This window comes from Phocoena phocoena, chromosome 13 (genome assembly GCF_963924675.1).
Source record: "Phocoena phocoena chromosome 13, mPhoPho1.1, whole genome shotgun sequence".
Taxonomy (NCBI): Eukaryota; Metazoa; Chordata; class Mammalia; order Artiodactyla; family Phocoenidae; genus Phocoena; species Phocoena phocoena.
In genome coordinates, this window is record NC_089231.1 from 60568052 (window position 1) to 60581663 (window position 13612).

General features: G+C 47.1%; 1 protein-coding gene across 1 annotated transcript in view; it reads right to left on the minus strand.

Annotated features, from left to right (window-relative positions):
* Positions 1-1243: 1243 nt before the first annotated feature.
* PPP4R1 (protein phosphatase 4 regulatory subunit 1) overlaps positions 1244-13612 on the minus strand; it is a 42009-nt gene continuing 29640 nt past the window's right edge. Inside the window, exons 13-17 of the mRNA XM_065889881.1 lie at positions 6005-6105; positions 3378-3498; positions 3152-3286; positions 2604-2745; positions 1244-1407 (exon numbers count right to left, since the gene is read on the minus strand). Coding sequence (XP_065745953.1) covers positions 1244-1407; positions 2604-2745; positions 3152-3286; positions 3378-3498; positions 6005-6105 — 663 coding nt within the window. The remainder of the gene's footprint in view (positions 1408-2603; positions 2746-3151; positions 3287-3377; positions 3499-6004; positions 6106-13612) is intronic.

Consider the following 13612-nt stretch of genomic DNA (forward strand, 5'->3'; position numbering starts at 1 on the left):
ACCTGGGCTCAAAAAAGCAACGAACATCTCTCCACAGCCCTTCATAAAAGCACATTCACACAGCATCTCACCTGATGCAGACACGCGTGGGCAGGCAGGCTCCACCACCGCCCCTTGCACAGGCAGACCTGGGCTCGGAGGCCTCTCCTGGGAGTGAAGACCCCAGGGTGAGCCCCAGGTGCACGCTTGCCCTCGGTGGGGGGCTGCCCAGGAGGCCCCGCTGCCAGCCAAGAGCAGAACTGGCCCGGGGGTGTGCGCAGATTTCAAAGAAATTACCGAACTAGTTAAAAGACATACTTTAATCTAGTTTTCCCGTTTTGTACTAAAATCATTAATACAGATCACAAATTGCATTTATTCGCAGATATCTAGAAAACAGTCAAAAGTGTATCTATCTCTCTGTATAGATCTTAGTAATAAATTTTATTTGAACAAGAGAACTTGTGCACAAGAGTTGAACAGCATGATTACAGACTGCAGCCCTCCCCAGGGGAGGCACAGGTATGTACAGTATGTGAGACAAAGTTGCACCTCAGAGCTGATCATGATCAAGTCAAAAACACCTGACATACAGTATACGTGCTAATAAATTTCCTTCAGGTCATGACCAGCATGAAAAACAATCAGGACACAGATACTCAGCCAAGGCTCTAAATGTGCACAGCAATATGCTGCATTTAAGAGCTGAAATCAGACTCTACTTAGTGTTAGCGTCAAGCCCTCGGGAGAAATCCAGAACATATCTCCTTTCCCGTTCACACACTTGGGGCTGGACTGGGCAGCTGGCCGCAGACCCCACGAGGGCCTTGCCCGTGTGGACACAGCGAGGGTTAATACTGGAGGTCTCTTCCCCATCCCGGCTCGCGGCCGCCTTCTGGCTGCACTTCCACCTCTCAGTCATTAAATTAAACCAGCAGAAAGCAACGCAGGCCTCTGGGAGTCCCATCCCTTCCACAAGGAGAATGCTAGGCCAATTCAAGTTTCGTTCAGTCAGGAAGACAGAAGGATTTAAGGCTTCGGTGACGATTATAATCCTCTGAGAAATTATTTTCCCTTCAAGTCAAGATAATAATGTTTACTGTACTTTCTCTTGACTCTGAAAATCCCTGGTATCGGTGTAGGTAACTTGCACCTGCAATCAAGTCTACAAGGGAGGAAGGTCCCCCACAGCTGTCCCAGGCCACGTGTGGTCACGAGCCAAACCTCAGCTCCCCACGAGTGGGGAGACCCCGGTCCACGCCATCTAGTAGGTGGAGGAGGCCGTGCTCATGGCATCTTCAGAGATCTTGGTGCTGGCCGGGTGGATGCTTGCAAAGTACTTGACGTCACTGTCACGGTCCATCTGAAGAGCCATGATGGTCTGCTCCACGGCCTCCTGGTGACAGCTGGCAGAGGTTAGGAAATACTCTGGAAACAGGAAGAGCAAATCACAAATGAAATTAGCTTTGTTGGATTATAAACAGTAACCCAAATTGATTTGTGTTCTATGAAAAAAATCCCCAAATGTAGGAGAATTAGAAGATTTTTTTTTTTTTTTGGCTGTGTTGGGTCTTTGTTGCTGCGTGTGGGCTTTCTCTAGTTGCAGTGAGCGGGGGCTACTCTTCATCGCGGTGCACGGGCTTCTCACTGCGGTGGCTTCTCTCGCTGCAGAGTACGGGCTCTAGGCGCACGGGCTTCAGTAATTGTGGCACGTGGGCTCCGTAGTTGTGGCTCGCGGGGTCTAGAGTGCAGGCTCAGTAGCTGTGGCGCACGGGCTTAGCTGCTCTGCAGCATGTGGGATCTTCCCGGCCCAGGGCTTGAACCTGTGTCGCCTGCACTGGCAGGCGGATTCTTAACCACTGTGCCACCAGGGAAGCCCCTATCTTGTTTTAATAAGTCTAAATCTCATGATGTTTAATGGCAGCAATGTTAGTAAATATGTTAAAACTTGTACTTGTTACAGCTATTACTTAGCTCAGTAAAAGGAAAAACATTTCCAAGTACAAACCACACACACAAAACCAGAGTCCTCTCTGTCTGTTCAATATGATAAATTCCAAAGGAGAAAAAAGAAGCAACGTTAATTTGCCCATATTCTTTGAAGTCTATTACAAACTTCTTTCTGTGCTTTGTTCGTGAATTCACGCATTCAAATGATATTTATTAGGCATTTCTGGGGGATTACAATAAGTAAAACAACCTGAATCTTAAGGTGCTCATAATTTGCAGCAAAGCAAACGCTAAGGGGCACGTCTTCCGCCTAATGAATGAAACGCAGGAGGAAACTCAAACACGCCTCCCACCCCAACGGCAGCGACAGACTTTCACGTGGGGCGAACCAAAGGCAGTATTCGTCACACGGTCCTCACTGAATTTCCAACTTTTCAAACTACTAAGTTTTAAATTATAAAGAAAAATTCATCTAGAACAGAACAGTGAAAATTCAACATCGCTCTCCTCACCCCTTCATCGTCTTTGTGTCCCTTCTCGACACAAACAACCACTGACAAGTCGCAGCACGTTCTCGGACCAGACTATTCCTATGACCCCAACCCTTCCGCTCGGGCGCCCACCTGCCCTGTGTCCCCACCACCTACCCTCCTCCTCATGGGTCGCCCGCCTACCTTTTTCTAGCAGAGTTTGTCGCAGCGTCTTCGCGAGGAGCACGCGGACATTCGGAACCCTATCGTTTGCCAAGGTGAGCAGGTGTGGCATCAGATGCACAGCGAACTGGTCCATGGGCAGGCATTCATCTTCAATGACGGTCTGGGGACAGAAAGACCTGCTTCAATCTGCCGGCTCAATCGACCAGGCCGTAAGTAATACCAGCTCGCAAAACCTTTTAGAAACAACTTAAGTGCCTCAGGTTTCAGTTACAGCTTTTTAAAACAATATTCCAGGCACTCAGGAGCTCAAAACAAAATGATAGTTAAGTCCCCGCAGAGACGCACAGCTGTGCGGAGGCCTGGCATCACAGTCACGTTCACAGCCGCAGACCCGCAAGCTCCGTGGACTAGGACGACGGCCAGGGCAGCACCGCTTTCGGGAGCTCGGGGGACGGAGCGGGGAAGGGTGAGCCAGATGGCGAAGCTCTGCCCTCAGGGATAAGAGCGAGGGTGTGGAGGGGGGCAAGGGGCCCAAGGAGACAGGCAGCCGGTGTGGCCGCACTCACCTGGCAGACAAAGACAAAGGCCTGCCGCCCAGACCACCGGGGACAGCGGCCGAAGCTCTCCACCAGCTCGCGGATGAGGTCCACCCCGAAGGTGGGCGGCGCGGCCCGGTGCAGCTTCCGCACCATCTCGCCAACCTAGGGGGGCACGCGCTGGTGAGCCACACCTCTGCCTGGTGTTCTCACCAAACGTGTGCTGGGCTAAGGCTGTAAGAACTTGAACACGTACCAACTTGTAGGAAATCCAACGAACAGAAGAAACTTTATCTGCGCACAGATTCAGGGCAATGGGGCGTAGATAGTCATAAATGTCTCTGGGGCTGTATAACTCTAGAAGTAAGATCAGCTGTCTACAAAGTGAATTATAAAAATACAATTACAACTCAACAATAAACACGACAAATGAAAATAGGTTGCTCGTCTGAAGCGTGAGTCACCAAGGTCGTGTCTGTGAGAGGAACACATGCAGAGACCAGCGATTGGCCTGGACGCTGGGTGTCTGGATCTGCATCTAAACAACACACACGTTCAGGACACAAACACTGCGGAACTGTATCCACGGCGACGGACACAGAGCAAAGCACGTCCCGGCTGGCTCCATGGGGACACGGGACACGGTCCCGCGGTGACTGCTGAGGACCTGCTGGGAAACTCCCGTCCCCACAGCAGCCGTCTAGTGAGAAGGTGCCAGCAGCCTCAGGCAGCCTGCTGTGTACCAGTCAGGCTCCGGGCAGCTTCTCAGGGAGGCTCTGGTACCAGGGGTGGGGGACACGGGGAGGCCCCTCCTGCACCTACTCCCACCAAGTCACCGAGAACCGGGGACCAGGGCGTCCCCCAGCGGCCTGAGTGGAGGAGGCAACGACACCCTCCCAGGAGGACCACAGACCCGCTGAGACTCCCACCTCCCGGACTGTGTGTCTGTGGCGGGTTACGTGTGCCACCAGCAGGAGGCGGACAACACAGACAACCAGCGCAGCGATGAGCCGCCCTGCCCAAGGGCACGCGGATCCCCCGGGAGGCGCCCCGCAGACCCCCTCCCAGCCTGGGGCGCACAGGGAGGCCTTGCTCTCGAGCAAAAGTCTCCTGTGGCCAGTGGAGGGTCAGCAAAGCCTGTCTGCGCCCCCGCCCGGGCAAGGCCAGGCTGCAGCCGGAGACAGGGGATAGGAAAAGCCCGTTCCCGGCGTGGGGCCGCAGAGCCTCGGAGCCAAGCGCAAGCCTCGTCCTGCTGCGGAGGCGCGGGATGCACTGCCCTGACCGAGCACGGGTCCAGGGCAGAGACACGAGCCCCGGGGCGGGTGGAGGCTCTGGGGAGCCCAGCACACAGGCCTCCCCAAGACCAAGGCCGAACCAAGGGGCAGAGGGCCTCCCCTTGCCCACCACCCGGCGGCCTCCACCATGGGGCAACCGCAGCCCAGGGCTGGGAGGGTGGAGGGGCACAAGGAAGGAGGGGCACGTGTGCAGCGGTGGGGGGGGGGGGAGGGGGGCAGAGGAGTAAAGGGATGCCGAAGCGCAGGGCCGGAGGAGAGTGGGGAACGCGGGGGAGAGCCGAAGGGATACAGCGGCGGAGGGGTGGAGGGATACAGGGGCAGAGGGTGCGCAGAGAACGGGACGAGGAGGCCCCCAGCCCCAGCACCCATCATCAGCAAAAGGCAGTGGCAACCCACGGCGGGACGAGATGAAGTGCAGAGGGCACAGAAGGTCATATGGAGACACCACCGCCCAACCCAGCACCTGCTGCCTGGACGGGCTCTGCCGTCCACACCAGCTGCAGAGGAGGCCAGGCAAGACAGAACTCAGGGCAGTTATCCTGTCACGCACCGAAAGAAACTCAGCCCTAAACTCCACACCCAGCAAAGATACCTTTTGAAAATGCAGGTGAGGTCCAGAATCCAGAATATTTAATAAAGAACTCTTACAATTCAGCAACCCAATTTAAGACAAACAGCCCGATTAAAAAATATGCAATGGACTTGAATAGACATTTCTCCAGAGAATATATACAAATGGCCAACAGCACATGAAATGGTGCTAAACATCACTAAACATTAAAGAAATGCACATCAAGACCAAAGTGAGACGCTGCTTTACACCCACTGTAATACTGGCTGCAATTAGAAAGAAAAAAAAAAGGAAAACAGCAAGAGCCAGGGAGGATGTGGGGAAATGGGAACCCTCATCCACTGCTGGTGGGAATGTAACACACTGCAGCCATTGTGGACACGGTCATGCAGTTCCTCCACAAGTTAAACAGAGAATTACTGGATGACCCAGCAAATCCACCTCAAAAACCTTGTATCAGTACATCAGTGCTCACAGCAGCACTGCTCACGTCAGCCGGAGGGCAGAGACAACCCAGACGAATGGCTTAAAAGGTGGTGTGTTCACATCACAGTATTATTCACAGCTGCCACGTGGATGGACCCTGGCAACACTGTGCTGAGTGAGGGAGCCGTGCACAGAGGCCGGGGGTTACGCGGCGCACCTGGAGCAAACGCTCAGAAAAGCAAGCACGCACGGAGACAGCGGACTGATGTCTGCGGGGCCGCTGCTTATGGGCGTGGGGTGTCCTTTTGGGAGGACGAAATGTTCTACAACTAGATGGGGGGACACTGCACCAGCAGCAAAAGTGGTTATGTGTATTTTACCACAATTAAAAACAAGTGAAGGTGACGTGGTCTTATAAAAAAAAAGCTGAGAAAATTCACTGCCAGCAAGACCTGTGTTACAGGCAGTGTTAAAGGAACAGGATACCAGGCAGAAACTTGGACCCACACAAAGTGATGAAGAAATCCAGGAAAGGTAAAGATGAAGCAACACCCGCCCCGCCAAACAGTCTGATCAAGTATGAGAACTTACTCAGCCAGTTCAGCTCGAAAGCGCCAATTTCTACTATTGTCTGTCACCAAAAACTCCTGAAGCTGATAAAGATATTCTCTTCTTTTGTCAATATGAAGAAGCTGAAGAAACAAATAAAAATATTCACTAGGACATGGCAGAGACATTATTTCCTTTACCTGCCTTTACTGCTTAAAAAACCTCTAAATCACATGGTTAGTTCTTCTGAAGGAGAACAGACGTAGTAGGTACATTTGTTTTAAAAATTGGTATTAAGTCCATTTTCCCTGATAATCCCGTTTGTCTTCAAGAGTCGTTCTCCCCTTTTGAAGTATCTGCTTCTTGAGCCAGTGAGTGGCCTCTACTGTCCACTGTCCCCGGGCAAAGCTTTACCAGAACACTCTGTGACATCCTTGTTGTCACACACCCTCTGAAGACAGGGATTATGCCCCTGCTCATGGTGTGAGCCCCGTGGACGGCACTGCGATGCCACACTGTAGGTGCTCAATAAATATCTGAGTGAAAAGAACAAATTTATCCCAATAACCATTCTATAAATATTTAAGAGTAGGTTTATAGTTAACAAGGGGGAGAACCCTAAAAGTTGATATAAACAGAAGCAAATAAATTTAACTGTACATCAAACAGATAAGAGTCACACAGAAAAAGTCTAAGTTTAAACTCAGTATTCTGACCATATATCTTCATGGAACATGTTCCAATGACAGAAAGTGCTGAAGGAAATCTTGACCATTACCTGGTTAATTTGATGTTGGAATAGTTCTAAAACGTCGAATTGAGCAAATGACTAAATAATTTAACATTTTTGAAAACAAGAGTTTTTACCACAATAGAAAAGAAAAAAAATGTGAAAAAAGGAGAGGAAATGGTACTGGACTGGAAGATGCAATATGAACTAAATAATTTTTTAAACTCCCCAAACCAAAAAACCCCCTCCTAGCTCCTGTCCCCTGAAAAAGCCTAAAAGAAACGACGTCCAGGAGCAATGAGCACATCTAGTTCCTGGATCTTGGCTTCTAAATCCCAACTCTCCACCAGAAAAGACCTGGGCTCCTTGGGGAGATCCTGACTCCCAGCTGGAGACAAAGGAGAAGGTAGGCCTGAAAGTAAGACGTGCCTGGCAGTGAGGGGGCCGATCGAAAGGACACAGGAGTGGCTTTAAGGGGCTCTTATTTGCCAGATTTGATGGTCAAAACAAATGACAGGAGGAGCTTCAAGACGGCGAAAGAGTAAGATGCGGAGATCACCTTCCTCCCCAAAGATACATCAGAAATCCATCTACATGTGGAACACCTCCTACAGAACACCTACTGAACGCTGGCAGAAGACCTCAGACCTCCCAAAAGGCAAGAAACTCCCCACGTACCTGGGTAGGGCAAAAGAAAAAAGAAAAAACAGAGACAAAAGAATAGGGATGGGACCTGCACCAGTGGGAGGGAGCTGTGAAGGAGGAAAGGTTTCCACACACTAGGAAGCCCCTTCGCGGGCAGAGACTGCGGGTGGTGGAGGGGAAAGCTTCGGAGCCACGGAGGAGAGCGCAGCAACAGGGGTGCGGAGGGCAAAGCAGAGACATTCCCGCACAGAGGACCGGGGCCGACCAGCACTCACCAGCCCGAGAGGCTTGTCTGCTCACCCGCTGGGGCGGGCGAAGCTGGGAGCCAAGGCGCGGGCTTCGGAGGTCAGATCCCAGGGAGAGGACTGGGGTTGGCGGCGTGAACACAGCCTGCAGGGGTTAGTGTGCCACGGCTAGCCGGGAGGGAGTCCGGGGAAAAGTCTGGAGCTGCCGAAGAGGCAAGAGACTTTTTCTTCCCTCTGTTTCCTGGTGCGCGAGGAGAGGGGATTAAGAGCGCTGCTTAAAGGAGCTCCAGAGACGGGCGTGAGCCACGGCTATTAGCACGGACCCCAGAGACAAGCATGAGATGCTAAGGCTGTTGCTGCCGCCACCAAGAAGCCTGTGTGCTCGCACAGGTCACTCTCCACACCCTCCTTCCGGGGAGCCTGTGCAGCCCGCCACTGCCGGGGTCCCGGGATCCAGGGTCAACTCCTCCGGGAGAACGGACGGCGTGCTTTAGGCTGGTGCAACCTCACGTTGGATTCTGTTGCCACCACAGGCTCGCTCCGCATTCCGTACCCCTCCCTCCCCCCGGCCTGAGTGAGCCAGAGCCCCCAAATTAGCTGCTCCTTTAACCCCGTCCTGTCTGAGCAAAGAACAGACGCCCTCCAGCGACCTACACACAAAGGCGGGGCCAAATCCAAAGCTGAGCCCCTGGGAGCTGTGAGAACAAAGAAGAGAAAGGGAAATCTCTCCCAGCAGCCTCAGAAGCAGCGGACTAAAGCTCCACAATCAACTTGATGTACCTGCATCTGTGGAACACCTGAATAGACAACAAATCATCCCCAAATTGAGGAGGTGGACTTTGAGAGCAAGATTTATGATTTTTTCCCCTCTTCCTCTTTTTGTGAGTGTGTATGTGTATGCTTCTGTGTGAGATTTTGTCTGTATAGCTTTGCTTCCACCATCTGTCCTAGGGTTCTGTCTGTCCTTTTTTTTTTTAATTACTTAAAAAAATTTTTTTCTTGTTTTTTATTTTAATCACTTTATTTTATCTCCTTCTTTCCTTCCTTCCTCTCTCTTTCTCACTCTCCCTCCCTCCCTCCCCCTCTCTCTCTCTTTCTTTCTTTCTTTCCCCCCTTTTATTCTGAGCAGTGTGGAGGACAGGTTCTTAGTGCTCCAGCCAGGTGTCAGTGCTGTGCCTCTGAGGTGGGAGAGCCAAGTTCAGGACACTTGTCCACAAGAGATCTCCCAGCTCCACGTAATATCAAATGGCGAAAATCTCCCAGAGATCTCCATCTCAATGCCAAGACCCAGCTCCACTCAACGACCAGCAAGCTACAGTGCTGGACATCCTATGCCAAACAACTAGCAAGACAGGAACACAACCCCACCCATAAGCACAGAGCCTGCCTAAAATCATAACAAGGCCACAGACACCCCAAAACAAACCAAAGACGTGGACCTCCTGCCCACCAGAAAGACAAGATCCAGCCTCATCCACCAGAACACAGGCACTAGTCCCCCTCCACCAGGAAGGCTACACAACCCACTGACCCAACCTTAGCCACTGGGGACAGACACCAAAAACAACGGTAACCACTAACCTGCAGCCTGCAAAAAGGAGACCCCAAACACAGTAAGGTAAGCAAAACGAGAAGACAGAAAAACACACCGCAGATGAAGGAGCAAGATAAAAACCCACCAGACCTAACAAATGAAGAGGAAATAGGCAGTCTACCTGAAAAAGAATTCAGAGTAATGACAGTAAAGATGATACAAAATCTTGGAAATAGAATGGAGAAAATACAAGAAACATTTAACAAGGACCTAGAAGAACTAAAGAGCAAACAAACAGAGATGAACAATGCAATAAATGAAATAAAAATTCTCTAGAAGGGATCAATAGCAGAATAACTGAGGCAGAAGAACGCATAAGTGACCTGGAAGATAAAATAGTGGAAATAACTACCGCAGAGCAGAATAAAGAAAAAAGAATGAAAAGAATTGAGAACAGCCTCAGAGACCTCTGGGACAACATGAAAGACACCAACATTCGAATTCTAGGGGTCCCAGAAGAAGAAGAGAAAAAGAAAGGGACTGAGAAAATATTTGAGAAGATTATAGTTGAAAATTTCCCTAATATGGGAAAGGAAATAGTTAAGTCCAGGAAGCACAGAGAGTCCCATACAGGACAAATCCAAGGAGAAACACGCCAAGACACATATTAATCAAACTATCAAAAATTAAATACAAAGAACAAATGTTAAAAGCAGCAAGGGAAAAACAACAAGTAACACATACAGGAATCCCCATGAGGTTAACAGTTGATCCTTCAGCAGAAACTCTGCAAGCCAGAAGGGACTGGCAGGACATATTTAAAGTGATGAAAGAGAAAAGCCTACAACCAAGATTACTCTACCCAGCAAAGATCTCATTCAGATTTGACGGAGAAATTAAAAGCTTTACAGACAAGCAAAAGCTAAGAGAATTCAGCACCACCAAACCAGCTCTACAACAAATGCTAAAGGAACTTCTCTAGGCAGGAAACAAAAGAGAAGGAAAAGACCTACAATAATAAAACCAAAACAATTAAGAAAATGGTAATAGGAACATACATATAGATAACTACCTTAAATGTAAATGGATTAAATGCTCCAAACAAAAGACACAAGTTCACTGAATGGATACAAAAACAAGACCCTCTCTACAAGAGACCCACTTCAGACCTACGGACACATGCAGACTGAAAGTGAGGGGATGGAAAAAGATATTCCATGCAAATGGAAATCAAAAGAAAGCTGGAGTAGCAATTCTCATATCAGGCAAAATAGACTTTAAAACAAAGACTATTATTACAAGAGACAAAGAAGGACACTACGTAATGATCAAGGGATCGATCCAAGAAGATGATGTAACAATTGTAAATATTTATGCACCCAACACAGGAGCACCTCAATACATAAGGCAAATACTAACAGCTATAAAAGGGGAAACTGACAGTAACACAATCATAGTAGGGGACTTTAACACCCCACTTTCACCAATAGACAGATAATCCAAAATGAAAATACATAAGGAAGCACAAGCTTTAAATGATACATTAAACAAGATGGACTTAATTAATATTTATAGGACATTCCATCCAAAAACAACAGAATACACATTCTTCTCAAGTGCTCATGGAACATTCTCCAGGATAGATTGTATCTTGGGTCACAAATCAAGTCTTGGTAAATTTAAGAAAACTGAAATTGTATCAAGTATATTTTCCAACTGCAATGCTATGAGACGAGATATCAATTACAGGAAAAAATCTGTAAGAAATGCAAACACATGGGGGCTAAACAACACACTACTTAATAACCAAGAGATCACTGAAGAAATCAAAGAGGAAATCAAAAAATACCTAGAAACAGGGCTTCCCTGGTGGCGCAGTGGTTGAGAGTCTGCCTGCTGATGCAGGGGACACGGGTTCGTGCCCCGGTCCGGGAAGATCCCACATGCCGCAGAGCGGCTGGGCCCGTGAGCCATGGCCGCTGAGCCTGCGCGTGCGGAGCCTGTGCTCCGCGACGGGAGAGGCCCGTGTATAGCAAAAAAAAAAACAAAAAAACAAAAAAAACAAAAAACCTAGAAACAAATGACAATGAAAACACAATGACCCAAAACCTATGGGATGCAGCAAAAGCAGTTCTAAGAGGGAAGTTTATAGCTATACAAGCCTACCTTAAGAAACAAGAAACATCTCAAATAAACAACCTAACGTTATACCTAAAGCAATTAGAGAAAGAAGAACAAAAAACCCCCAAAGTTAGCAGAAGGAAAGAAATCATAAAAATCAGATCAGAAATAAATGAAAAAGAAATGAAGGAAAGGATAGCAAAGATCAATAAAAGTAAAAGCTGGTTGAGAAGATAAAACTGATAAACCATTAGCCAGACATAACAAGAAAAAAAGGGAGAAGACTCAAATCAATAGAATTAGAAATGAAAAAGGAGAAGTAACAACTGACACTGCAGAAATACAAAGGATCATGAGAGGTTACTACAAGCAACTCTGTGCCAATAAAATGGACAACCTGGAAGAAATGGACAAATTCTTAGAAATGCACAACCTTCCGAGACTGAACCTGGAAGAAATAGAAAATATGAACAGACCAATCACAAGCACTGAAATTGAAACTGTGATTAAAAATCTTCCAACAAACAAAAGCCCAGGAGCAGATGGCTGCACAGGCAAATTCTATCAAACGTTTAGAGAAGAGCTAACACCTACCCTTCTCAAACTCTTCCAAAATATAGCAGAGGGAGGAACACTCCCAAACTCATTCTACGAGGCCACCATCACCCTGACACCAAAACCAGACAAAGATGTCACAAAGAAAGAAAACTACAGGCCAGTATCACTGATGAACGTAGATGCAAAAATCCTCAACAAAATACTAGCAAACAGAATCCAACAGCACATTAAAAGGATCATACACTATGATCAAGTGGAGTTTATCCCAGGAATGCAAGGATTCTTCAATATACGCAAATCAATCAGTGTGATACACCATATTAACAAACTGAAGAAGAAAAACCATATGATCATCTCGATAGATGCAGAGAAAGCTTCTGACAAAATTCAACACCGATTTATAATAAAAACCCTCCAGAAAGTAGGCATAGAGGGAACTTTCCTCAACATAATAAAGGCCATATATGACAAACCCACAGCCAACTTCATCCTCAATGGTGAAAAACTGAAACCATTTCCACTAAGATCAGGAACAAGACAAGGTTGCCCACTCTCACCACTATTATTCAACATAGTTTTGGAAGTTTTAGTCACAGCAATCAGAGAAGAAAAAGAAACAAAAGGAATCCAAATCAGAAAAGAAGAAGTAAAGCTGTCACTGTTTGCAGATGACATGATACTATACATAGAGAATCCTAAAGATGCTACCAGAAAACTACTAGGGCTAATCAATGAATTTGGTAGAGTAGCAGGATACAAAATTAATGCACAGAAATCTCTTGCATTCCTATACACTAACAACGAAAAATCTGAAAGAGAAATTAAGGAAACACTCCCATTTACCACTGCAACAAAAAGAATAAAATACCTAGGAGAAAACCTACCTAAGGAGACAAAAGACCTGTATGCAGAAAACTATAAGACACTGATGAAAGAAATTAAAGATGATACAAATAGATGGAGAGATATACCATGTTCTTGGACTGGAAGAATCAACATTGTGAAAATGACTCTACTACCCAAAGCAATCTACAGATTCAATGCAATCCCTATCAAACTACCACTGGCATTTTTCACAGAACTAGAACAAAAAATTTCACAATTGGTATGGAAACACAAAAGACTCCAAATAGCCAAAGCAATCTTGAGAAAGAAAAACGGAGCTCGAGGAATCAGGCTCACTGACTTCAGACTATACTACAAAGCTACAGTAATCAAGACAGTATGGTACTGGTACAAAAACAAAAATATAGATCAATGGAACAGGATAGAAAGCCCAGAGATAAACCCACGCACATATGGTCACCTTGTCTTTGATAAAGGAGGCAAGAATATACAGTGGAGAAAAGACAGCCTCTTCGATAAGTGCTGCTGGGAAAACTGGACAGGTACATGTAAAAGAATGAAATTGGAACACTCCCTAACACCATACACAAAAATAAACTCAAAATGGATTAAAGACCTAAATGTAAGGCCAGACACCATCAAACTCTTAGAGGAAAACATAGGCAGAACACTCTATGACATACATCACATCAAGATCCTTTTTGACCCACCTCCTAGAGAAATGGAAATAAAAACAAAAATAAACAAATGGGACCTAATGAAACTTCAAAGCTTTTGCACAGCAAAGGAAACCATAAACAAGGCAAAAAGACAGCCCTCAGAATGGGAGAAAATATTTGCAAATGAAGCAACTGACAAAGGCTTAATCTCCAAAACATACAAGCAACTCATGCAGCTCAATATCAAAAAAACAAACAACCCAATCCAAAAATGGGCAGAAGACCTAAACAGACATTTCTCCAAAGAAGATA